At 41.8% G+C, this 26,549-nt stretch overlaps 1 protein-coding gene across 1 annotated transcript in view; it reads right to left on the reverse strand.

Moving 5' to 3' along the window:
- Positions 1-286: 286 nt before the first annotated feature.
- Positions 287-26,549, reverse strand: part of fndc1 (fibronectin type III domain containing 1) — a 181,549-nt gene continuing 155,286 nt past the window's right edge. Inside the window, exons 19-23 of the mRNA XM_055149766.1 lie at positions 10,670-10,749; positions 9,287-9,316; positions 6,573-6,734; positions 5,953-6,075; positions 287-828 (exon numbers count right to left, since the gene is read on the reverse strand). Coding sequence (XP_055005741.1) covers positions 713-828; positions 5,953-6,075; positions 6,573-6,734; positions 9,287-9,316; positions 10,670-10,749 — 511 coding nt within the window. The 3' untranslated portion in view covers positions 287-712. The remainder of the gene's footprint in view (positions 829-5,952; positions 6,076-6,572; positions 6,735-9,286; positions 9,317-10,669; positions 10,750-26,549) is intronic.

Genomic DNA, 26,549 nt, shown 5'->3' on the forward strand with positions numbered 1-26,549 from the left:
ATAGCCTGAAAAATACGGTAGATATCAGCACCAATACTAATATATTTGACAGATCGGATATCAGTTTCCAAATATTCTGGTTGAACCTATTAATTGATATTTAAGACTATTTACTGAATGTAATTGGCCTAGAAAGTCTCATAATATTTGAGCTTTTATTTATACAAAGTTTTTTCTGTTGTTACTTGAGATAAATAACAGTTTCATAACACATACGGATCAGTTTTAGTCTTATTTTATGTTTGTTTTAAGGAAATAAAATCTGTTTTCAGTCTCTGCCCTGGTATTGGATCTGATACTTAAAGCTCTAGTATCGAAATCAGTATCGGAAATTTAAAAAAAATCTGTATCGGTGCAAGAAAAGTTACACGGTGCTTCTTTAACAACCACCACTAGCAGCTCTTAAAAAATGTTTGGTTTATAGTGTATGCTTTACTCTTTGCTTGATAGTCCCGCCCTGGAAATGACATTTAAATAATTTTGGATTTTAAACAATTCCAAAGACACACATGCACATAATCTCCTCATATACAGACTGCTTTATGTCAAAACAAAAGTGCAATTAAAGATATACATTTCAAAGTATTTAAAGTACTATATTCTCTCTCTGTCAGGTACATGTAGTGGTGTCAGTCTTTGGGATCGGCGGGCTTTAGTGAGCGCTCGCCCGGTTTGAGTCCATAGTCCCGTTTCTCCTCAGGCCTGGAGGAGGTTACCACTTTCCCGGGATGGGGACTCCGCACTCGTACCATCCCACGAAGGGGTGGTTTGTCCTGCGCCCGATCACGCCGAACGTCACCGGCTCCTGTCTGTACGCGCGGAAATATCCTGGAAAAAAAAAAAAGTAAAGGCAAAGTTAAAGTGGAGCTCACTCAAGGAAAACGATAAACCCCGATCCTGAAACGGTCCTTTTTGGGTTCTGGACCACCTTGGAAAATACGGGTCTGTTACGTTTGGGCACTTTTTGGTTTTTCCCTGCTTTCTTTTTATTACCTCCACCAAGGAGGTTATGTTTTTGCCGGCGTTTGTCTGTTTGTTTGTTTGTTTGTTTGTTTGTCTGTTAGCAACATAACTCAAAAAGTTATGGACCGATTTTGATGAAATTTTCAGGATTTGTTGATTTCATTTTGGGGGTGATCCGGAAGAAATCCTGGATTCTGGATCACTTTGAAATTTTTAGTTAACATTGTGGTAAATGGGGCCAAAAATTTTGTTCCTCAGTATATTCCAAAGGCTGATCCGGATCTGATCCAGAAGACTGATTTTATCGCAATTTATATAAAAAAATGGGGGTAGTCCTTGGCGGAGGTCTGCGCTCTCTGAGTGCTTTTCTAGTTGTTTATATTTTTTGTAGCATTTCTGCCTAGTTTTGTTCTTATAAGTAAACTAGAAAAGCACTCAGAGAGCGCAGACCTCCGCCAAGGACTACCCCATTTTTTATATAAATTGCGATAAAATCAGTCTTCTGGATTCAGATCCGGATCAGCCTTTGGAATATGAAAGAGGATCCCATTGTCCATCCCTGAGTCAAATTTCATGGGGTTTGGTCAATAATTAACCGAGATATTGAGAAACAAAATTTTTGGCCCCATTTACCACAATGTTAACTAAAATTTCAAAGTGATCCAGAATCCAGGATTTCTTCCGGATCACCTCCAAAATGAAATCAGTTCTTCCTTTTCACATTTCCAACAAATCCTGAAAATTTCATCAAAATCGGTCCATAACTTTTTGAGTTATGTTGCTAACAGACAAACAAACAAATAAACAAACAAACAAACAAACAAACAAACAGACAAACGCCGGCAAAAACATATGCTTATTGAAAGATTGAAGTACGTAAGTGTCAGACAATTCTCAAAAATGTCAGAAGGTATGGAGACGTGTGTTTTACTTTTTTAACTATTTAAAATTTTGTATCTATTTTACCTTAGTGTTATATTTTTTATTATCATTTTTGTTGTTATTATTTGGCAATTTTATTTACATATGTTTCTGTTATGTAAACCATATAGAATATTTATTTAATTTATATTTTTTATTTATTTTACTTTATTTTATGCTCACAGTGTATTTTAATGATTATCTGAGTTTGCCCTTTTCCTTTTTTTGTTGTTGTTTTGGAGTGTTTGTTCTAAACTGAAAATGTTGATAAATAAAATTTAATAAAAGTCTGGTCCCGGTCTCAGTTCTGGTGTGGTCCCGCTCTTTGTCCCGGTCTGGTCCCAGTCTGGTTCCAATCTGGCCCCGATCTCAGGTCCCGGTCTCAGTCCTTCTCTCAGTCCTGGTCTCAGTTCTGGTCTGGTCCTGATCTGAGTCCCGGTCTCAGTTCCTGGCTCAGTCCCGGTCTGGTTCTGGTCTGGTCCCGCTCTTAGTCCCGGTTTGGTCCTAGTCTGGTCCCGCTCTTAGTCCCACTCTTAGTCCGAGTCTGGTCCCAGTCTGGTCCCGATCTCAGGTTCCGATTTCATTCCCGGTCTCAGTCCTTCTCTCAGTCTCAGTCTCAGTTCTGGTCTGGTCCCACTCTTAGTCTCGGTTTGGTCCCGGGTCTCAGTCCCGGTCTCAGTTCCAGTGTCAGTCCTGGTCCTAGTCTGGTCCCTGCTCTCAGTCCTGGTCTGGTTCTGGTCTCAGTCCCAGTCCCAGTGTCAGTCCCAGTTGTTTCCGGTTTCTCGTTTCCCTGGTCTGGTCCCGCTCTTAGTCCCAGTTCGGTCCCAGTCTGGTCCTGATCTCAGTCCCGGTCTGGTCCCGGTCTCAATCCCGGTCTCATTCCTGATCTCAGTTCTGGTCTGGTCCGCTCTTAGTTTCGGTTTGGTCCCAGTGTGGTCCCGATCTCAGTCCCGGTCTCAGTCCCTCTGTCAGTCCTGGACCTGGTCTGATCCTGGTCTCAGTCCTGATCACCCGACAGTCTACGCGGGCACATCTACAAGCCCATCCCGACACTCAGTCCTAGTTCAGTCCTGGTTTAGTCCTGTTTTAGTCCTGGTTCAGTCCAGTATCACAGTTTAAGCCACAGAAACAGGAAACGATCATTATCTATTTTTTCCATTATTCATTTAAACACAAAATCGAAAACTGAAAGAACGAATCGAGACAAATAATGAGGAAAATAGTTGCTTTTTGTTTGTTTTCTTATTTTTGGTTTTATTTTGAAAAACAAATGAACAAATGACACACAGACTCACACCAATCAGCGGCTTCATGTCTTAGACTCAACACGTGTGAATGATAAAGTTTAATGTCTTTATTTTTATTATCTTTTAGCAAACCTCACCACATTTTAGTTTCATCAAAGCCCATACAAAATATTCCTACGGTGAATAATCCCACAAAATAAACAGCTTCATTCATCATGCGCCGTTTTATGGACCTAGTGAAATGACATAACTGTATCTGCGGTCGGAAAAAACACTTAAAAATCAACGCAATTAATTTTTTGTATTCATCTGACGAGTTAAAGCTGCGGCTGAACGGTGTCAATATGAAAGTAATAATGTTGTGGTCCACGTGGTGCGATCGGCGAAGTGTCTGGAGATATGAGGCCGTTTTGGAGATAAAAACCACCCACACGGAGAAAGAAAGAGAGAGACATGTGTTTGGGCTTTACTGGTCTGCTGAAAAGGCTAACGGAAAAACAGCTGTACTGGCACGGGGCTGTCGCTATACTCAGAACTCATTTCGATCGCAAAATTAGATTAAAAAAAGGAAAAAAAAAAAGCACAGAACTATTTCATTTTTTTAAGGTGTATTGTGTAATTTTTTTGGCGGAGGGTCCGTTGCTTTGCCCGATACGATCTGTGTATTTGGTCATTTGTTTTTCAAAATAAAGCCAAAGATAAGAAAACGAAAAAACAACAATTTTCTTCATTATTTATCTCCAAAATTAAAATGAAAAAAAAAAAAACAAAACAAAAAAACGGATAATGATTTGTTTCCCGTTTCTGTGACTTAAGCTGCGATGCCGGACTGAATCAGGACTGAATCGGGACTAAAACAGGACTGAACTGGTTTCAGTCCTGGTCTGGTCCCAGTCTCAGTCCTGTTCTCAGTCCTGGTCTGGTCCTGGTCTGGTCTCGGTCTGGTCCTGGTCTCAGTCCCGGTCTGGTCCCGGTCTGGTCCCGGTCTGGTCCCGGTGTGGTCCCGGTCTGGTCCCGGTCTCAGTTCCGCTCTGACCCCGGTCTCAGCCCTGGTCTGGTCCCTGTCTCAGTCCCGGTCTCAATCACAATCTGGCCCTGGTCTGGTCCCAGCCTCAGTCCTGGTCTCAGTCCCGGTCTAGTCGTGGTTTCAGTCCTGGCCTCAGTCCCGGTCTGGTCCCGGTCTCAGTTCCGCTCTGACCCCGGTCTCAGCCCTGGTCTGGTCCCTGTCTCAGTCCCGGTCTCAATCACAATCTGGCCCTGGTCTGGTCCCAGCCTCAGTCCTAGCCTCAGTCCCGGTCTAGTCCCGGTCTCAGTCCTGGTTCTGTTCCCGGTCTCAATCCTGGTCTCAGTCTTGTTTCTGTTACCAGTCTCAGTCCTGGTCTAATTTCTGGTCTGGTCCCGGTCTCAGTCCTGGTCTGGTCCCGGTCTAAGTCCTGATCTCAGTCCCGGTCTGGTTCCTGTCTGGTTTCGGACCAGGTTTAGTCCTGATTCAGTCCTGGTTTAGTCCGGGATCGCAGTTTAAGTCATGGAAACGGGAAACGACCGTTATTTGTTTTTTCCACTGTACAAATACAGATCAAGCTGCTCTGAGACGTCAAAAAATGCCCTGGACGCCGCGAGTTGGACGCCCTTGACACGCAAGCGGAAGAATGCGAGAAAAATACTTGACGCACATCCAGGGTGTCTGCTGCGGTCTGCGAGTGCCTTGTTTTCCCGGTCGAGAGAGTGACTGTAGTGAATTTAATGCACAAAACCATCAGCAGAGGTGATCAGTTGGACGGTTGCAGCGTTTATATATTTATACTCTGCTAATGAAACGGCTTAGATTTCTTGTTTTGGTGTTTGTGACTTCCGGGTCTTTCTCTTTCTTCTACTTCTTACGGATAGTAGTTCCTGATTGGTCGACACGGCACGGTCTGACGCCAAAAGTTCCGCTTTTTAAACTTCTGATGCCAACGCTCTCGACGCTCCTGTTGATGCCAGATTCTCGCCGCGCTGACGCCTGAAGATGCAACGCAAAAACGCAGGATTTCCTAGACGCGCGTCCACGTAAACTCTGCATGTAAACTGGACGCCTTGACGCCCTAGTCCACAGGTGTCAAACATAAGGCCCGGGGGCCAGATCCGGCCCTCCAAGACCTTTAATCTGGCCCTCGGCTGATTTTCTACTAAAATATTTTAATTTATATTTTCTATTAAAATCTTGTTAATTTTCTGTGGTGTTTATCACAGCAGCGTCTCCAGCGTCTCTGTACGTGGCCCCTCCCACCAGAGCAGCACAAATGAAGACTTGTCTCTTTCCAAACGCTCTTAAAGGACGATCGTTTTGACTGTTGACCGTGACACCCTCATCAGAAAAATGTCCAACATGAGAAAAGTGGAGCCGAGTGCAGGATTTTACAACAAAAATGAACTTATTCCTATTTACATACAAGTTCATGTTAAACTTTGTGTTGAAATTGCATTTTTCTTAAAGTTTCAGGTTGTTCATAATATTAGAATATTTTGTAAAAGAAAGAGTTCATCAATTAAAAAAGATTTCAGTAATAGATTTGTGTTTCTCTGCACAAATATTTGAATTTATTTTTATTTTTGGGGTTTATATGACATGAGTTTTTTGATCCGGCCCCTTTGGGATCAAAGTAGGTTGGATACGGCCCCCGGACCAAAATGAGTTTGACACCCCTGCCCTAGTCTGAACGCAGCAGAAAAATACACAGACTGGAAATACAGCTGTAACATTTTGACAAGAAAACTACCAGCTAATCATAAGTTCTACAGAGTGACTTATGCCTTTAGTAAAGTAACAGAGGCTGTTTACCTTGAGCTGAGGGCAGCATGTTGGACATGTAGGCGGGGCCTGTCCTCCCGTCCCTGTACGAGTCCACAAACTGACAGTGGTCCTCCCCCTGTCCCAGCGTGTCCCCTATACTGTAGAAGGGCTCTGAGGACGACACACACACAAACATTTGAATTTGAATTTGACACCCCTGTTTTAAACGAACTATTTCTGTCTTTTATGGCAAAGGAGAAATTAAAATCATCAACCGGACAAAAGTTTATTTGGTCAAATACATTTCTCAGCTCATCCAACCTGCTTCTTCAGTTCTTGTCTTCAGTTCTGGTATTTCTGTCTTTTATGTTTTTAAGACAGTAAAAATTGGGTACAACACTTTTACTATATTATGTATTTTAATGTCTGGGTTTAGTAGTTTGACTGTTCAGTCTTAAACCCACCAGTGCATATTGCCATTGTGTCCTTGGGCAACACTCTTGCCTATGTATGAATATAGTGTAGCTGTGAGTGAGAAATGAGGGAAGGACGACCCAAAAGCACAAATTGGTTGCCTCTTTTCGGTCAGTCTGCCCCAGATCGGCTTCAGTAGTATCTTATGCACTGAGTGTGGAGTAAATGAAGAATGTCTACAGTGCGGTACAAACCTCTGAGGTTGTCTCCCATGAAGATCTTGTAGCGCAGAGAGTTGCACAGGACCACGCCCACAAACTTCCTGTACCAGGTGCGTTTGACGTACTGACTTCCTTTACACAAGCTGTGCGCCGAGTTATACTTAAAACTGAACGGGATCCAGATGGGCTCTCCACCTGAACGACAAAAACAGCAAGATTTAATCATTTGTATTTGTATTTATTTATTAAAGGGACAATGCATATTAAAAAACAAGATAATGTAAGAGACAAACAGTCCCCGGCTCATGTGCAAAAGGTGCTGTTTAAGTTTAGTTGTGTGGACAGATCTGATTGTTCAATAGCCATGATTTAATTTGAGCAGAGAAAGAGCTGAGTGTAGCAGCTCACTGGGCTGGTGTTCCAGGTTTGAGAGGCGCGGAAATCATACGCTTTTTATTAATATTATTCTACCCGAATAAAGAAAAATAAACCTGTGAGAAGGCCTGGTATGAATCTCAAATGAAAAAATAACATTCAGCTACTGCTTGAAAATTGTGGACCAAAGTAAGTCTGTTATTTACAATTAAAAAGTTCTATCTAGTTTGCTTCATTTTATACATTTCATATACACTCCTGGTAAAAAGTTTTAGAACACCACACTTTTTCCAGTTTCTATCTGTTGACCAAAACGTATTCTAAACTTTTGATTGATGAAAGTGTCCACCTTTGGCAGATGTAACAGCTGAACACACTCGTGGCTCGTTCTTTTTACAATAGAAATGAAAGTTCTTCCCAAGTCTGTTGCAGAAGTTTCCATAAATGTGTGACACTTGTAGGTTTCTTGACTTTCACTCTTCTGTCCAGTTCATCCCAAAGCAGCTCAATGGGGTTTAAAGGTTGCATGACGGATTTTTTATTTTTTTGTTTGTTTCAAATTGTTGATGAAAGTTCAAAATAGAATTATAGAGATGCAGCAACCTTGCAATTATGATGACCAAAAAAAAAAAAAAAAAGAAAATCCATCAACTGTGGACATCAGCCAATAGATAACAAGTCTACCTCTTTATCTATTGGCTGTTGGGTTGTCAATCAAACTCCCTACGTTTCTAGCGTCACTGACTTGCCGGTTTACGTTCGCCTCAGCGGTTCTTAGTGTCTTTTTCGAACTGTAGCTTCCTCTCAGTTTGCACAAAGTTTGTTGTAACGGCAGACAAGAATTCACAACCAGTTCGCAAACAAAAGAAAGTCTGTTTTTGACGTCGCTGAAAGAAGAAGAGAAGGGGAAGAGGAGCGAAGCGCGACATTTGAAAAAGGACAAAAAGTCGCTGCATTTCTCTTTCCTTGGAAAATCTTCTATACGACCTTTAAGTCTGGACACTGTGCTGCTGGTCACTCCATGTTTTCAAGCTTTACCATCTTGTTCTTTTTTTCTGAGGTAGTTTTGGCAGAGCTTGGACTTATGTTTTATATCTTTTATCTTTTTTTTTTAACCTCTGGCTGTTCAGTTCTTACCTTTGTACCATTTCAAGCTCTTCATTGGACTTGCACGACTTGAATTGCAATAAATAACTGGAAAAATTTGAGCGCTCTAAATAGGGATGGGCATGATTAATCGATTAATCGATAATTGATCATTAAGAATTTCATCGATTACATTCATTTTAATCGACAAACCGAATGCAGGTTGCTGTGTGTAGCGTGACCAAACAGGGGTCTGTACATGTGTCTCTGCACTCAGAAGGAGCGAGACACAAACAGAAACAGTCGGTCAGTCTGCAACGTACCGAAGCACAAATGTGTATTTAACGATGATTTGTACAAGAAATTCCACGCTTTCCGTTGCGTTCGGGACAAGTGTGAGTCCATGTGCACAGTGTATAAAGCAGCACATATGTTTCTGTGTCCAGTGGGAAAAAGTTTTACCAGGTGAGAGTCGCGCAATGTCGATGACGAGTCCCCGCCTCCCTCCCCCCGTACGGTGTCCTGGTTTTGACAAACGCAAATATGGTCACACTAACCTGTATTCCACTGAGTCATGTCTTTTAATCCGACAGAAATTGAACTGCATCAGCGACACAAGAGCTGTAGTTTTATCTTCGCTTAGTTTATGCAAATTAGCGATGCGGTTTTAAGTTTCGTTTCTGTGAGAGTTGTGCAAAACTGAATTAAACACATTATAATGTCAAACGGGCTGATGTGGCTCTAGAGTCGTTACGGTTTATATGTCGTAAAGTTGAATTTATTTATGCAGATTAGTAGTGCAGATAGTAATAATAATGATGATCATTTTAATATAAAAACGTTCTTCCGACGATCGATTAAGAAAATTTCATCGAATGCCCATCCCTGGCTCTAAACCTTTTGACCAGTAGAAATCCAATAATCCAGTAACTCACCCTCACTGACTATAGAGTGAATGAATAATGACCACAGTACAGAACTTTGAGAGACTTGGCGAGCCTTTAAAGCAGACTACAAGTGGATATTTGATTTATTCTTGCTTTCACGAATTGTTACGCTCAGCAGAACACTTTGCCTTAATCGTAATCGTTAAACCAACCATGTAATAAAGGGACATTTTAAAACTACTGCAGGATCATTTGAAGCACATTACAGTCTCTTATTTCTCACAAATCCCATTTCAGAACTGCTTTATTGCCATAGTCGGGTTCTGATTCACAGTTGCTTAGCGTTAGATACGTCACAGTGTGTTGAACTCAAACGAAGGATGTGGTGTATGGACTTACCAGGCGGCCGTTCGATGAGCAGGGGATCGTCTGAAAAAAAAAAAAAAGGAGAGAAAAACTATGAAAGAATGCAATAATGTGAGCAGCAGGGAGGAAGAGCAGAGACGGGCCTCATGTTAAAGCCATACTGCGGATGATGACGAGCGCAGATGGAGCCTGCTTCTGCTCTGACCTCTTTTTATCTCAGAGTCAGCGGCGAACAAATCCAACGAATGTGTCACCGAACGGATTTTTTTACAACAGAAGGAGAAGAATAGAAGGAGGGACGTACACACGAGCAAGTTCTATATGTGCAAGGGGTTAAACTGTGAATTCTTTTTTCAATATTAAGAAAAGCATTATTTGTCTCCAAAACCAAAATGAAAAAATGGATAATGATGTTTTTTTCATTTTTCAGTTTTGTGTTTAAATGAATAAAAAAAACGGATAACGACCGTTTCCCTAACTTAAACTGCGAGGACGTCGGACTTTTGCGCCGTATACGGACTGAACTAGGACTAAAACAGGTCTGAGTCCTGGTCTCAGTCCTGGTCTCTGTCCTGGTCTCAGTCCCACTCTGGTCCCGGTTACCGAATCACCCGACAGTCTACACGGGCGCACGTCCAGGCCAGTTCTAACACTCCTGGTTCAGTCCTGGTTTAGTCCGGGTTCAGTTCTGGTTTAGCCCTGGTTTAGGACTTAGACCGAGACCGTACAGGACCAGGACCGGGACTGAGACTGGGACTGAGACCAGTTTAGACCTGGTTTAGAGCTGGTTTAGACCTGTTTTAGTCCTGGATTAGTCCTGGTTCAAACAACCGTTACCTGTTTTTTTCCCATGATTCATTTAAACACAAAATCCAAAACTGAAAAAACAAATCATTATCAATTTTTTTTTTTTTCAAACAAGCAATCAAATCTTAAAATCAACTCTAAAACGAACTGGAAGCCAACGCAACGACGCTAAAACCGGGGTAATGCGCTCACGTTTTTTGGTTCCAGTTAAAAGCTGCACATCAGAATTTTGGACTATAACTGTAAGCGAGAAAGCGAAAAAGTGAACGGTGGCTGAAAAAAAGTGCATTACAGTCAAACAAGAGGAGATAAAAGCGTGCGTGACCTGTCCAAATGATTTAAAAGATAAAAAAAAGTGTTTAATTTGAGATAAAAGCCCCAGAAATAAAAGCCAGATTTTTAGATTCATGCAAAGATGTTCAGTAGTGATTCGAAGAATAAATAACAGTTACACAACATAACTGGATCTGTTTTGTAAGAAGGTGAATGCGTTTTAAGGAAATAAGTGCCATTTTATTTTATGTCTCTGCACTAGTATCGGTTAATATCGGTCATCAGCAGATAATTAAAGTCACAGTGTTGAAATCTGCATGTGTCGTGTGGACTCACCTGACTCTGTGACGTAGGTGATGGTGTCGCTGATTGGGCCCAGTCCAAACACATTCTTGGCCTGCACTTTGAAGTAATACCTGCAAAATACAAGAACACAAACAGGACTGCATCATAACTCCTCATTTAAGCAAAGAGACTTGTAATTCGATATCTTGTGATGGTGATGGCGATATTATTGTGAGAACTTTGACGATACGATATCATATTTCGGTTATTGTTACATCGCTGTTTATTACATGAAAACCATCAGTGGAGGTGATCCTGGTTTAGTCCTCCTGGTTTAGTCCTGGTTTAGACCTGGTTTAGTCCTGGTTTAGTCCTGGTTTAGTCCTGGTTTACCTGGTTTAGTCCTGGTTTAGAGTCCTGGTTTAGTCCTGGTTTAGACCTGGTTTAGTCCTGGTTTAGACCTGGTTTAGTAGTCCTGGTTTACCTGGTCCTGGTTTAGTCCTGGTTTAGACCTGGTTTAGTCCTGGTTAAGTCCTGGTGATCGACTGTGGTTTGCTGGTTAGTCCTGGTTATATTTACCTGGTTTAGTCCTGGTTTAGTCCTGGTTTAGTCCTGGTTTAGTCCTGGTTCAGTTCTGGTTTAGTCCCGGTGTAGTCCTGGTGATCGACTGTGGTTTGCGGCGTGTATATATTTAGTCCTGGTTTAGTCCTATTTAGGACCTGGTTAAGTCCTGGTTTGGACCTGGTTTAGTCCTGGTTTCCAGTTTAGACCTGGTTTAGTCCGAGTGTAGTCCTGGAGATCGGCTCTGCGGTTTGCGGCATTTATATATTTAGTCCTGGTTTAGTCCTGGTTTAGTCCTGGTTTAAGTCTGGTTTAGTCCCAGTGTAGTCCTGGAGATCGGCTCTGCGGTTTGCGGCATTTATATACTGGTTTAGTTCTGGTTTAGTCCTGGTTTAGTCCTGGTTTAGTCCTGGTTTAGTTCTGGTTTAGTCCTGGTTTAGACCGGTCCAGTCCTGAGAACACAAGCAGAACACTGGGTTGAATATCTGACGTTCACATTTTGAAATCAGATGATGCCGTGATTCCAGATGGCGAGCAGGGGTCTGTATAAGTCTATGGGAGATTCTCTGTTTTTTAAAGAAATATCCAAGCGTATGATCCACAAATGTTTAATCATTATTTGTTAAATTGGCTCCACAAACTTGCCACTTCCTATATTCATTTCAGGGCTGTTTTTTTTTTTTTCATATACCCTATTTTTCAGACTATAAGGTGCATTAAACTCCTTTAATTTTCTCAAAAATCGATAGTGCGCCTTATGAATTAATTCTGGTTCAGAGCTTATAGTTTATACAAATGAGCCATGTGGTTTTAAGTTTCGTTTCTGTAAAACATAAACAAATATGCGCAAAGCTGCATTAACCACATTATTACTTGTAGGAAATAAAAAAACAAACTTAAATGATCCACCCGCATTCACATTCATAATCCACATTCACCAAAACAGAGAGGCAACACTGGGTGAATTCTGCCAACTGATCGTGGACGCCTGGACTAAAGGATCAGTCTCAAGTGTCGTCCATTTGTTTCGCTTAATGTGCCTTATAATCCAGTGCACCTTATGTATGAAAATAGATGAGAGAATTCAACATTATTGATATTCCGCTCTATAATCCAGTGTGTCTTATAGTCCAAAAAATACGGTACTAAAGTTAAAGGTTGTATGGAGGATTTTTTAAAATATTTTTTCAAATTGTCAATGAAAGTTCAAAATAGAATTATAAAGAAGAAGCAGCCTTGTAATTATGATGACCAAAAAAAAGAATGAAAATCCATCAACTGTGGACGTAGTGAGGGCAGATAAACATCAGCCAATAGATAACAAGGCTATCTCTTTATCTATTGGCTGTTAGGTTGTCAATCAAATTCCCTGTGTTTCTAGTGTCGCTGACTTGCCGACGCGCTGGGATTGTGTGGTTTATGTTCGCGGTTCATGTTTAGCGGTTCTTGGCGTCTTTTTTGAACTGTAGCTCTGTTTGCACAAATTTTGTTTTAATGGCAGAGAAGAATTCACGACCGGTTCGCCGCAAAAGAAAGTCAGTTTTTTGATGTTGCTGAAAGAAGAAGAGAAGGGGAAAAGGTGCAAAGCGCAACATTTAAAAAAGGACAAACAGTCGCTGCATTTCTCTTTCCTTGGAAAATCTTCTATACAACCTTTAAATTAGTTTTGCACCAAGATAGATATATTGTAAAAGCTCTAGGCGGCTGAAGATACATCTACTTATAGAGAATTTTAATTGTCAGCAAAACAGGAAAAGCACCGTTAGCATGATAATGTTTGTGAGCTTTAATGTGAAAAAACAACAACTCTGCTCGGGCCTCTGAAACTTGTGAAATGTGATTGAACTCATCACGTTGGAGCCTCGGAATGTGTTATGTAAGTGAGGGATAACTTTGGACCAATTCTGTTTCCAGTTCTGTTTTTCATGTTTTTAAAGACAGTAAAAATCACCTTAAAATTACATCAGTCAGGTCTTTGGGGATGAAAAATGGCACCGTACCACTGTGTAAAAAAACAATTTCATTTTTATTGGCCCTGTAATTACAGAGAAATGAACCATGAACCAGGTCGACACATCTGTAATCTGACGGTTAAATAACAAATTCCACCTGAGAATTCGACAATGTTGTGTTTTCACGTGAATCCAAACTGATCATATTTTGCCGTGACATTAAACTGGTGGTGTTCTACATGTATGTGCGTCGGCGGGATTTTTGGCGGTTACCATGGAGACACAATGCACACATACTTTGACAGTTATTGTTATCTGAGAGGGATTTGTATCTTTTATTTTATTTTATTTTTAAATTTAATTTATTTAATTTTTAAAAATTTATTTATGTATTTTATATTATTTATTTATTTATTTATTTATTTTATTATTTTATTATTTTTTGTATTGCTTTTATGTATTGATTTTATTATTTCTGTTCATTGATTTTATTATTATTATTATTATTATTATTATTATTATTATTATTATTATTATTATTATTATTATTATTATTATTATTTATTCTATTCGTGTCCTTATGGTTGAAACATAATTCTGCTGAGTTTTTTTCTTTTGAAAGTAAAATGTTTTGCATTGCTATGTGAAGCACTTTGGAAACTGTTTTGTTCATAAAATGTGCTACACAAATAAAGTTGGATTGGATTTGTTTAACAGCACAAATCAGCTCACCTGTTGCAGTTCCAACTGACTTTACGTTAGAAAATTGTCACCCCTCTCTCTGTAACTGCAGAAGTTTTAGTCTTAAAATGTTCCTATTAACCCGCTCTACGTGATCCTGGTTTTAAATTTGCATTCCTAATATAGAATTTGCCTCAAAATTCACTCCTATAAGCGCTGGCCTCATGAGCTTCGTTTGACTGGAGCCGAACGCTGTGTCTGACATCACACTCCTTTAGTCCACTTCTTTACACAGTTCAGAGTCCTGAACCGGGTCGGGTTTTAACGTTCTGGAATTTTACGGGTGGGTAGTGATTACCCATGGGTGGATCAGGTGAATTAAAAGAACGACAAAATACTTGACCCAATAGACATTTCCCAATCTTTTCCTGAAACAACGATAGACAAGGTTGAGAGAGACTTCAGTGTATTTATCACATAAAACCATCAGTGGGGGGGTGATCGGCTCAGCGGCTCTGCTCCTGGTTCAGTCCTGGTTCAGTCCTGGTTTAGTCCTGGTGATCAGCTCGGCGGTTGCAGCACGTATATATTTATGCTAATGACACTGGTTTAGACCTGGTTTAGTCCTGGTTAAGACCTGGTTAAGACCTGGTTTAGTCCTGGTTTAGACCTGGTCCAGTCCTGGTTAAGACCTGGTTTAGTCCTGGTTTAGTCCTGGTTCAGTCCTGGTTTAGACCTGGTTAAGTCCTGGTTTAGTCCTGGTTCAGTCCTGGTTTAGACCTGGTTAAGTCCTGGTTTAGTCCTGGTTCAGTCCTGGTTTAGACCTAGTTTAGTCCTGGTTTAGACCTGGTTTAGTCTTCGTTCAGTCCTGGTTTAGTCCTGGTTCAGTCCTGGTTTAGACCTGGTTAAATCCTGGTTTAGTCCTGGTTTAGACCTTGTTAAGTCCTGGTTTAGATCTTGTTTAGTCCTGGTTTAATCCTGGTTCAGACCTGGTTTAGTTATGGTTAAGTCCTGATTTAGTCCTGGTTTAATCCTGGTTTAGACCTAGTTTAGTCCTGGTTTAGTCCTGGTTTAGACCTAGTTCAGTCCTGGTTTAGTCCTGGTTTAGACCTAGTTTAGTCTTGGTTTAATCCTGGTTTAGCCCTGGTTAAGTCCTGGTTTAGACCTGGTTTAGACCTAGTTCAGTCCTGGTTAAGTCCTGGTTTAGTCATGGTTTAGACCTAGTTTAGTCTTGGTTTAATCCTGGTTTAGACCTGGTTTAGTGCTTTTTCAGTCCTGGTGTAGTCCTGGCGAGTCACTCTGCGGTTGCGGCTTGTATATATTTATAATCCGCTAATGTCACGGCGTTAGTTCAGTCCTGGTTTAGTCCCGGTTTAGTCCCGGTTTAGTCCTGGTTTAGTCCTGGACTATTGGGCTGTCAGACTAATGGGCTGACCCTGATGTATCAACATTTGTGAGTTTTTGTAAGTTTCACAACAAAGTAAAACGTAATTAGAAATGATGTAACCTGAAATTACGACACGCTGTAGAATCTGAAAACCATTCAAAAAGAGACACTATTTTTGTTTTAAACTGCTAATCGCTTTTTCATTGATACTTATTTTGAATCGCTCTGCGCCCACGGACAGCGGGACCAGAGTGATAGAGCTGTTTTGACGGTCGTGTTGTGATGAAGCGGTGATGAGCTAAACAGATGGAGCTGATGAGGACGTGAAGAGGAAAATGTGACGGTTCGCAATCTCGAATCAACTCCTTTGGCCCCGAGGTGGTAGAATTAGCCTGGCCAGTCACACAACGTCTCATTTTAGTCGACGCGCAGACAGTGCTGCTCCGCGGAGAGGTTTGATTTCCGAAGGGGCTTTACGACGTGGCTCGGTCGTCCAACAAAAATAGTCAAGATGGTGGTCGTAATCTCATCTTTTCCTTGCTACTGTGCTCGATTTTGTCTGGAGAGGTCTGGGTATGTCATAAAGTGAGGAACTGTTATAAAATCTGAATATAATGCAATCCAGCAGATAAATATGTCTACAAAGTCTGGAATTTTCAAAGAACTATCCTCCCAGAATCCAGTCCAACTTTACGAGACTAGGGCTGAACCAAAACCAGTCAGACGTGTGTTCGGGACAAAAACACAACAGTTTCCACTATGCTCTTCAGAATTCAGGCTCAGTCCACATGACAACGCTCCTGAATTATTTATTTTTTTATTTTTTTGAGGTCTTTGGGGATGAAAAATGGCACCGTACCCCTGTGTAAAAACAATTTCATTTTTACAAACCTCATAATTACAGAGAAATGAACCATGAACCGGGTCGACGCATCTGTAATCTGACGGTTAAATAACAAATTCCACCTGAGAATTCGACAATGTTGTGATTTCACGTGAACCCAACCTGATCATACTCTGCAGAGACATCAAACTGGTGGTGTTCTGCATGTATGTGCGTTGGCGGGATTTTCGGCAGTTACCATGGAGACACAATGCACACACACACTTTGATAGTTCTTGTTATTTGAGAGCGATTTGTATCTTGTATTTTATTTTATTTTATTTTTAAATTTAATTTATTTAATTAAAACAAATATATATTTTTTATATTATTTTTTATTTATTTTATTTTTATTATTTTATTTATTTATTTTATTATTTATTTATTTTATTATTGAAGAGACATCAAACTAGTGGTGTTCTACATGTATGTGCGTTGGCAGGATTTTTGGCAGTTACCATGGAGACACAATGCACACACACTTTGATAGTTATTGTTATTTGAGAGCGATTTGTATCTTTTATTTTATTTTAAAATTTAATTTATTTAATAAAAAAAAAAAATAAATTATGTATTTTATATTATTTTTTTTTATTTTATTTTATTATTTTATTTATTTATTTTATTATTGCAGAGACATCAAACGGGTGGTGTTCTACATGTATGTGCGTTAGTGGAATTTTTGGCAGTTACCATGGAGACACAGCACTCACATTAGCAAACGCTGCCAAATTAGTTTTAGATCATCTGAAAACATAAGATAAACATAAGATAAGAACTCGCCTCCAAATTCACTCCTATAACTGCCGGCCTCATGAGCTTCGTTTGACTGGAGCCGAACGCTGTGGGTGACATCACACTCCTTTAGGCCCCGTCCACACTAGTATGTATTTGAATTGTTTTTGTTGCGGATACAGTGTTCGTCCACACTAATCCAATTGAAAACGGCTTCAGAGACGGAACGATCTGGTGCCGCCAGCTCCTGCGAATTCATCTGAGTACAGATCTGATCCGTCACCGTGTGGACGCCTGAAAACTTTGATACGCTGATGTAGGTCTATGCACCGCGAAGTAATTCACCGCCAAAACGCTAAGAGGCTAGAATATATTCACATACATGGTCTATGTGTACGACCTGCAGACGTATAATCTCTGAAAAGTTTAACATGAACCATCTCCAACGTGACAGAACAGACTCACCATCAGCAGAACATCCCTCTGTCACAGAAAGAACACATATAATCCACTGAGTTGAAAAAAATTTGTGTCCACACGTGTCGGATCAATAAATATTCACATCCAGACGACAACGGAGCACATGAAGTGAATGAAACTGATGTAATACATGCGCCAAACCTGTATGTGGCGCGTAAACAATGATAATAATATTTGATAATGCAGATCTCATCACCATTTTATTAAAGTTTAAGGTAATTTAGTCTGTTTTAGACGTATCCCAGAAATATAGCTTTAAACTTAAACATAAATTTTAGTTTTTAGCCATAAGATTTGGATGAGAATTATTAGAATAATTTGGTCTCAAAATCCAACAGTTTAATTACCCGGGCATAATCTTTGTGGTGTGTTTTTTAGATCTATTAAAATAACTGGATGCAGTACTGTTGCTTGTAGCTGCCTCGAGTTCACGTAGGGGTCACTCCCTGGAACTTCAGGCGCAAAAACCCATGGGCCAAGGCAAGATTTTTCTCATAAAGCGCAATGTAAACACAAACTGCTCGTGTTCGTCTGATAGAACACCTACAACTTTCAAAAATGTTGGATTTGTTGGCTATTTTTACCTATTTTTAGATTCATAAACTTTTTCTCAGCTCAAAATCCTTCAGTTGTCTTAAAACAAGCTTTATAATCATTAGCTCCGGCTCCGCTCTGCTCCGGTCTAGCTCCTCTTGCTCTGATTGGTCAAAGCGATCACGTGATACACAAGCCCGCGCTCCATGCATGCGTTCACGTGCGTTCGTGTGAAAATAGCACTACTGCGGATGCTCGGTCGACCCACAGCCACCGGAAGAACCTCGCCGGGCTAAAGGCGAATCTGGAATCAGCCGCTATTGAGCTCGGCCCATTGACTTGAATGGGCGGCCATTTTGGAACCTATCAGCTTGGTTGTTTACATTAGTATTTGCAGCGTTCTTGATTGAAGAAATCTAGGGGTAATAATGGACTCAGACTTGAACTTTAACAGCCACATCAAATCAATAACATCTGCAGCCTTTTACCATCTAAAAAACAGAGCAAAAATCAAAGGTTTACTGTCTAAATCAGACTTGGAGAAACTTATCCATGCGTTTGTCTCCAGTAGGTTAGATACTGTAATGTTCTGCTCACTGGTCTCTCCAAACGAGCTGTGAGACGCTGCAGAACATCCAGAACATCCAGAACATCCAGAACATCCAGAACGCTGCAGCTCGGGTCCTGACTCGAACTAGGAAGTACGAGCACATAAGTCCTGTGCTCAGGTCTCTGCACTGGCTCCTGTGCCTCAGAGACTTTAAAGCAGCTCTGCTTGTACAAGTGTCTCCATGGCCGAGCACCAAAGTCCATCTGTGACATGTTAGTGTCATATGAACATCTCACACTCTGAGGAGCTCAGGGACCAACTCCTGCTGGTGCCCAGAGTCACGACTAAACAAGGGGAGTCAGAGTTTCAGGTTCATGCAGCTAAAACCTGGAACAGCCTGAACATGTGAGACAGACTCTTCTGTGACGCTGTTTAAATCCAGGCTCAAAACATTTCTGTTTAACTGTACAATATAACTGAAAGGTTTTCATTCCTGCACTCTTCTCTCCAATTTATGTCTCTCTTTTTTAATTTTAATCTTCATGATTATTTATGTTTTGATTTGTTTTTATTATGATTTTAATGTATTTCTTATTCTGTAAAGCACTTTGAATTACTTTGTGTACGAATTGTGCTATACAAATAAACTTGCCTTGCCTTGATTGTTGGGCGACAGGAGCGGCTCCGTAGGCCACACCTGTCACATTTCGGTAACAGCCTTACAGTCCACGGAGGCGAGTTCAAGGACTGCAACGTCATCGTTTTCCAAAAGCTGCGGTTTGCTCGTCCACACGACAACGCAACACCGACGTTCTCAGATTTCTCCGCTCTGGAACCCGTTCTCAAAAAACACTGCGCCGACTCCGTGTGGACGAAAGACCAAAACGAATACAAACTTCAACGTTTCGACCAAAAAACATTGTTGTGTGGACAGGCCCTGAGTCTTTGCATTTTACAGGTCACACATTTAGATCAGATCGGATCAGAAAGCAATTAACCTGACTCACGCCAGACTCATATACGGGCAGCAAAGTGACAAAAGAAGTCAGCCTCACAGCAAGAAGGTCCTGGGTTTGATTCTGGGGCAGTGTGGAGCCTTTCTGTGCAGAGTTTGCATATTTTCCTCGTGCCTGTGTAGGTTTCCTCCGGTTTCAACTCCCACTAAAAACACTAAAACCAAATAAAATAGGGTTCCCTGTTGGGCCAGGACTCCCCAGAAAAAGAGTCTCAGCGTGACTATCCTGGTTAAATAAAGGTCAATAAAATAAAAACGTGTCACTCTGAATTGAGTTATACACATTATGAATCCAGAACAGCTCTTGTTGAACGTCATCGGAAAACCCGGAGCGTCAACACAACTATTTGAATCTGATTGATGGAAGCGTCTCAACAGTGGAACAAGCCGGAAAATCAGACTTTTCTTACATCCAGTTGAGAGAAAAGCACTTTCCTGTTCACAAATGCAAAAAGCTCTGACCTTCAGCATCTTTTTCACAAACTAAATATTCTGTATTGACGCTAAAATAGATTGAAGTACATCTGTTTTGGTTCATTTGGGCTTCTGCACAAAACCTCACAAGAATCTTTATTTATCTTTTATTTATTTTAATGTAATTTATTGGTTTTATTAATTTATTGCTATTCTATGATTTTGCTCGTATTTTATTTTACTGTTTTTATTATTTTAAGTGTGTTTATTTGATAGTTTTTATTATAATAACTAGTATGATTAAATCTGAGTGTTTATTTTATCATTATTATTAGTATATTTGGTTGTGAAATGTGCTTTATATAATTAAAGTGGATTGGACTGAAATATCGTGAGAATCCATCTTGTTGTGCAAAGTTACAGAGCAACAGAACCACTGGGACCATGAAGGTAAACCCAAGACACAGTTCAGGGGTTACAATAAAAAGGTTTAACAATACCAGACCGAGACCGAGACCAGACCAGGACCAGGCCGGGACCAGACTTTGACTGAGACCAGGCCGGGACCAGACCGGGACCAGACCGAGACTGAGACCGGGACTGAGACCGAGACCAGGCCGGGACCAGACCGAGACTGAGACCGGGACTGAGACCGGGACTGAGACCAAGACCAGGCCGGGACCAGACCGAGACTGAGACCAGGACTGAGACAGGGACAGAGACCGAGACCAGACAGGGACCAGGCCGGGACCAGACTTTGACTGAGACCAGGCTGGGACCAGGCCGGGACCAGACCGGGACCAGACTTTGACTGAGACCAGGCCGGGACCAGACCGGGACCAGACCGGGACTGTGACCGGGACTGAGACCGAGACCAGGCCGGGACCAGACCGAGACTGAGACCGGGACTGAGACCGAGACTGAGACCGGGACTGAGACCAGGCCGGGACCAGACCGAGACTGAGACCGGGACTGAGACCGGGACTGAGACAGGGACAGAGACCGAGACCGAGACCAGACCAGGACCAGGCCGGGACCAGACTTTGACTGAGACCAGGCCGGGACCAGGCCGGGACCAGACCGGGACTGAGACCGGGACTGAGACCGGGACTGAGACCGGGACTGAGACCGAGACCAGGCCGGGACCAGACCGAGATCAGACCGGAGGCTCAGAGCCCACGGCAGGGCCGGAGCTTGAAGCTGAGGCTCGGACCCCGTGGAAGCTCAGAGTCAAAGCTCGGAGTCCTCTCTGGTCCAGGTCTAGTCCCGCCCTGGTCCCTCTGGTCCTGGTCCAGGGCTGGTCCCGGTCTGGTCCCACCCTGGTCCTGCTTTGGTCCCACTCTGGTCCTGGACCTGGATCAGGACCTGGATCAGTCCTGGTTCAGTCCGTATGCGGCACAAAAGTCCGGCATCGCAGTCACGAGAGTCACGTAAACGGGAAACGGCTGTTATCCATTTTTTCCATTTTTCATTTAAACACAAAATCAAAACCTGAAAAAAAACGAATCATTATCTGTTTTTTCATTTTCTTATTTTTGGTTTTATATTGAAAAACACATGAACGAACGACACAGGGATTCATCACCACTGCAGGTCAAATAGACACGTGGACGCTCTGAGTATTGTTACATAAACCACTCTGCAAGTACCAAAAAAAAAAAAAAAAAAGGTTTATTACAATAACTCCACTCCAATAATGACTGACTGCTGTATTTCTCCAGCTTTGGCCAGTGTTGACGGTTGAAAAAAAAAAAAAAAAAACAGCTGGTGGGTTTATAGAGGAAATATGGATTAGACATTAATCCCACAGAACAAGAAAACAAAGTGTTGGAGGTGAAAACTGAGAGTGATTCTGAGCCGAGTGTGAGGAGAGACCTACAGGAGCATGTGTGGACAGAGCAGACCGCAGCTGTTCCACTATAAAACCACAAGACCCATCTGCGTGTGGGATCTGCCGCTGGGAAGAAGACACATATGTTGGTTTAGAAGCTGTATGTATGTCGCGGGTTTGAGCCTTTTGAGCAAGACACTCCGCACTTCTCTGCAGCTTCGCGAAGGGATTAAAGAGAGAATATGAACTAAAATCGAGCTTTCTGCCACGTTTTAATCATCAGAAACATTCCTGAAGAGGTTTAAGATGTTGTTCAGGCGTGTAATTTAGTGATCTTAAAATAAATAAAAGAAAAAAAAAAGAAAGACAAAAGAAACAGACAGAGAGAGATGAACAGAATGATGAATAGAGACAGAGGGAAAGAGACAGAGAGAAAACAGAGAGATGAACAGAGAGACAGAGAAGGAAACAGCGAGTTGAACAGAAAGATAAATAGAGAGAGAGACAGAGAGAGAAAGAGACAGAAAGACAAACAGAAAGAAGAATAGAGAGAGACAGAGAGAGAAAAAGACAGAGAGACAAACAGAGAGATGAATAGAAAGAGACAGACAGAAAAAGAGATATTGAGATGAACAACAAGATGAATAGAGAGAGAGAGACGATGGCGAGATAAAGAGACAGAGAGATAAATAGAGAGACAGAGACAGAGAGATGAACAGAGAGTTGAATAGAGAGAGACAGAAAAAGAGATAGTGAGACGAACAGAAAGATAAATAGAGAGAGAGAGAGATAAAGAGATAAAGAGACAGAGAGATGAGTAGAAAGAGAGACAGAGAAAGAGACAGTAAGACAAACTGAAAGATCAATAGAGAGAGACAGAGAGAAAAAGAGACAGAGAGAGAGAGAGAAAGAGACAGAGAGACAAACAGAGAGATGAATAGAGAGAGAGAGTAAGACAGAGAGACAAAGAGAGAGAGAAATAGAGAGAGAGACAGAGACAGTAAGAGATAGAGAGACGAACAGAGAGATGAACAGAGAGAGAGACAGAGAATGAAACAGCGAGACAAACAGAAAGATAAATAGAGAGAGACAGCAAGAAAAAAGAGACAGAGAGACGAACAGAGAGATGAATAGAGAGAGAGACAGAGAAAGAAACAGAGATGAACAGAGAGATAAATAGAGAGAGAGACAGAGAGACAGAGAGACAAACATAGAGATGAATAGAGAGAGAGACAGAGAAGAGACAGAGAGACAAACAGAAAGAGACAGAGACAGAAAGAGACAGGGAGATGAACAGAAAGATGAACAGGGAGAGAGACAGAGAAAGATGTAGAGAGACGAACAGAGATGAACAGAGAGAGAGAGAGGCAGAGAAAGAGACAGTGAGACAAACAAAAAGATGAACAGAGAGAGAGACAGGAGAGAAAGAAACAGAGGAACAAAGAGAGATAAATAGAGAGAGAGAGAGAGACAACGAGATAAAGAAATAGAGAGACAAACAGAGAGATGAATGGAGAGAGAGAGACAGCGAGACGAAGAGAAAGGTGAATAGAGAGAGAGACAATGAGACAGAGAGACGAACAGAGACGAATAGAGAGAGACAGAGAGAAAAAGAGAAAGGTGAATAGAGAGAGAGAGAGAGACAAAGAGAAAGATGAATAAAGAGCGATAGACAGCGAGATAAAGACGAAGAAAGACAAACAGAGAGATAAATAGAGAGAGACAGAGAGAGAAAGAGATAGTGAGACAAACAGAGGGATGAACAGAGAGAGAGAGAGAGAGAGAAGGAAACAGCGAGACGAACAGAAAGATAAATATAGAGAGAAAGAGACAGTGAGACAAAGAGAAAGATGCATAGAGAGAGAGAAAGAGAGAAAGACAGTGAGATAAAGAGACAGAGAGACGAACAGAGAGATGCTGTCCATGCATGTTAGAGTAATTTAGCGATCTCGAATATAACATTTTGAAAACAATAAAACGTGGTGATCTAAATATGTCATGTGTTCGGCGTTAATACCCCACAGAAGTGTAATAATACCCCCGCTTCAAGTCTGCCGTGTCTAAGCTCACGGGAAAGTGGCCAAGAAAAACTACTGCACAGTTGTGTCCTTGGGCAATACACCTCACCCACCTTACATCCAGTGTTTATTTGTAACTATGAATCCAAACCATATACGTTTAAAATGATTCAAGTCTGTCGGAATGTAAAAGAGGAGCTTGAATTTCTTACGGTGCATTTCTAAAACGCAGCTCAGGGCGTGAAGAGTTTAATCTACTTTTATACAGAAAGGACTGAGAGAAAGAGAGAGAGAAGAAAGAAAGAAAGAGAGGGAGAGAGAGACAAACAGAGAGAGAGACAGAGAGACGAACTGAAAGTTGAATAGAGAGAGACAGACACAAATAGAGAGATTAAAAGAGACAGAAAGAGAAAGAAACAGAGATAAAGAAATGAATACAAAGAGACAAGCAGAGAGATGAAAAGAGAGAGACAGAGGGAGAAAGAGACAAAGAGATGACTAGAGAGAGTAACAGAGAGGGAAAGAAACAGAGAGATATACAGAGAGATGAACAGAGAAATTAATAGAGAGAGACAGACAAACAGAGAGAAGAACAGAGAGAAAGAGGCAGAGAGATGAACGGAGAGATGAATAGAGAGAGAGAGACAAACAGAGAGAAGAACAGAGAGAGAAAGAGACAGAGATTAACAGACATAACTAGAAGAGAGAGATACAAACAAAGAGATGAATAGACAGGAGATGGATAGAGAGAGAAATAGAGAGAGAAAGAGTCAGAGGGACAAACAGAAAGATTAATAGAGAGAGAGAGAGAGAGACAGAGAGAGAGAGAGAAAGACAGACAGAGATGAACAAAGAGATGAATAGAGAGAGACAGAGAGACAAACAGAGAGAAGAGCAGAGAGAGAAAGAGAGAGAGATTAACAGAGATAAATAGAGAGAGAGAGAGAGAGAGACGAACAAAGAGATGAATAGACAGAGAGATTGACAATGAATAGAGAGAGAGAGAGAGAGAGAGACATAGAGAGAAAGAGAGACTAAAAAAGTGATCAATAGAGGGAGAGGGAGACAAACAGAGAGATGAATAGAAAAAGAGAGTGACAAACCCGAAAGATGAATAGAGAGAGAGAGAGACATAGAGAGAAAGAGAGACTAAAAGAGCGATGAATATAGAGAGAGACAAACAGTGATATGAACAGAGAGAGAGAGAGAGAGAGAGAAAGAGACAGAAAGATGGACAGAAAGATGAATAGAGAGAGAGAGAGAGACAGAGAGAGAAAGAGACAGAGAGATGGACAGAAAGATGAATAGAGAGAGAGAGAGAGAGAGAGACTAAAAGAGCGATGAATATAGAGAGAGACAAACAGTGATATGAACAGAGAGAGAGAGAGAGAGACGAACCGGAAAATGAATACAGAGAGAGACAGAGAGGAAAAAGACAGAGAGACAAGCAGAGAGATGAATAGAGAGAAAGATAGAGAAAGAGACAGAGAGATGAACCAAGAGATGAATAGAGACACAGAGAGATGAAAAGAGAGAGACGGAGAGCCAAACAGACAGATGAAGAGAAAGAGAGAGAGAGACAGAAAGACGAACGGAGGGATGAATAGAAAGAGAGAGAGAAAGAGAGATGAACAGAGAGATGAATAGAGACAGACAGAGAGACATAGAGAGAAAGAGACGGAGTGAAAGATACAAAGAGATGAAAGATGAACAGAGAGAGAGAGAGAGAGACAGAAAGATAAATAGAAAGAGAGAAGGACAGAGAGAGAAAGCGATAGAAAGATGGACGGAGAGAGACAGAGAGACAAAGAATAGACAGAGAGACAAACAGAGAAATTAATATCTATATATAGAGAGAGAGAAACAAAGAGAAACAGTATTTAAATGTCACGTTACACAGACTGTAGTTTTTGTTTTTTAGCGCACGAGTCCATAAAGATTTGGAGTCAATCGTCCGCAGGCTGAGCTCTGAGTGGAAGATCTTAACCCAAACACAAAAACCAAACACAGAAGAGGACAGAGACGTGCATGTGGTTTAAGATTTATCTGAGACAAAACCACAGGAGAGAAAGAGAAGGAGGGGAAGAGAGGGGGAAAGAGAGGGGAGGGGGGAGCAGAGAGAGAGAGAGAGAGGGACAGAGAGGGCGGGAGAAAGAGAGAAGACGGGAGAGAGAGAAAGAGAGGGGCAGAGAGGGAGGAAGAGAGACAAAGAAGGAGAGAGAAAGAGCAGGGCAGGGAGAGAGAGAGGGTGAAAAAAAGAGAGGGAGAGAGAAAGAAAAAAAAGCGGGAAAGGGAGAGAGAGAGGGAGAGAGAAAGAGAGGGGTAGAGCGGGAGGGAGAGAGACAGGGAAGGAGAGAGAACGAGCGGGGCAGGGAGAGGAGAGAGGAGGGAGAGAAAGAGCGGGGAGGGGAGAGAGAGAGGGACAGAGGAAGAGAGAGAGCAGGGCAGGGAGAGAGAGAGGGTGAAAAAAGAGAGGGAGAGAGAAAGAGAGAAAAAAAGCGGGGCAGGGAGAGAGAGGGATAGAGAAAGAGAGGGGTAGAGCGGGAGGGAGAGAGACAGGGAAGGAGAGAGAATGAGCGGGGCAGGGAGAGAGAGAGGGAGAGAGGAAGAGAGAAAGAGCGAGGCAGGGAGAGAGAGAAGGACAGAGGAAGAGAGAAAGAGCGAGGCAGGAGAGAGAGAGAGGGAGAGAGAAAGAGCGAGGCAGGGAGAGAGAGAGGGAGAGAGGAAGAGAGGAAGAGAGAAAGAGCGAGGCAGGGAGAGAGAGAGGGAGAGAGGAAGAGAGAGGAAGAGAGAAAGAGCGAGGCAGGGAGAGAGAGAGGGAGAGAGGAAGAGAGAAAGAGCGAGGCAGGGGGAGAGAGAGGTTGAAAGAAAGAGCGGTGGTGAGAAAAAG

This window comes from Boleophthalmus pectinirostris, unplaced genomic scaffold, assembly GCF_026225935.1.
Source record: "Boleophthalmus pectinirostris isolate CB_2022bp ecotype Guang Dong unplaced genomic scaffold, ASM2622593v1 HiC_scaffold_13, whole genome shotgun sequence".
In the NCBI taxonomy this organism is placed as follows: domain Eukaryota; kingdom Metazoa; phylum Chordata; class Actinopteri; order Gobiiformes; family Gobiidae; genus Boleophthalmus; species Boleophthalmus pectinirostris.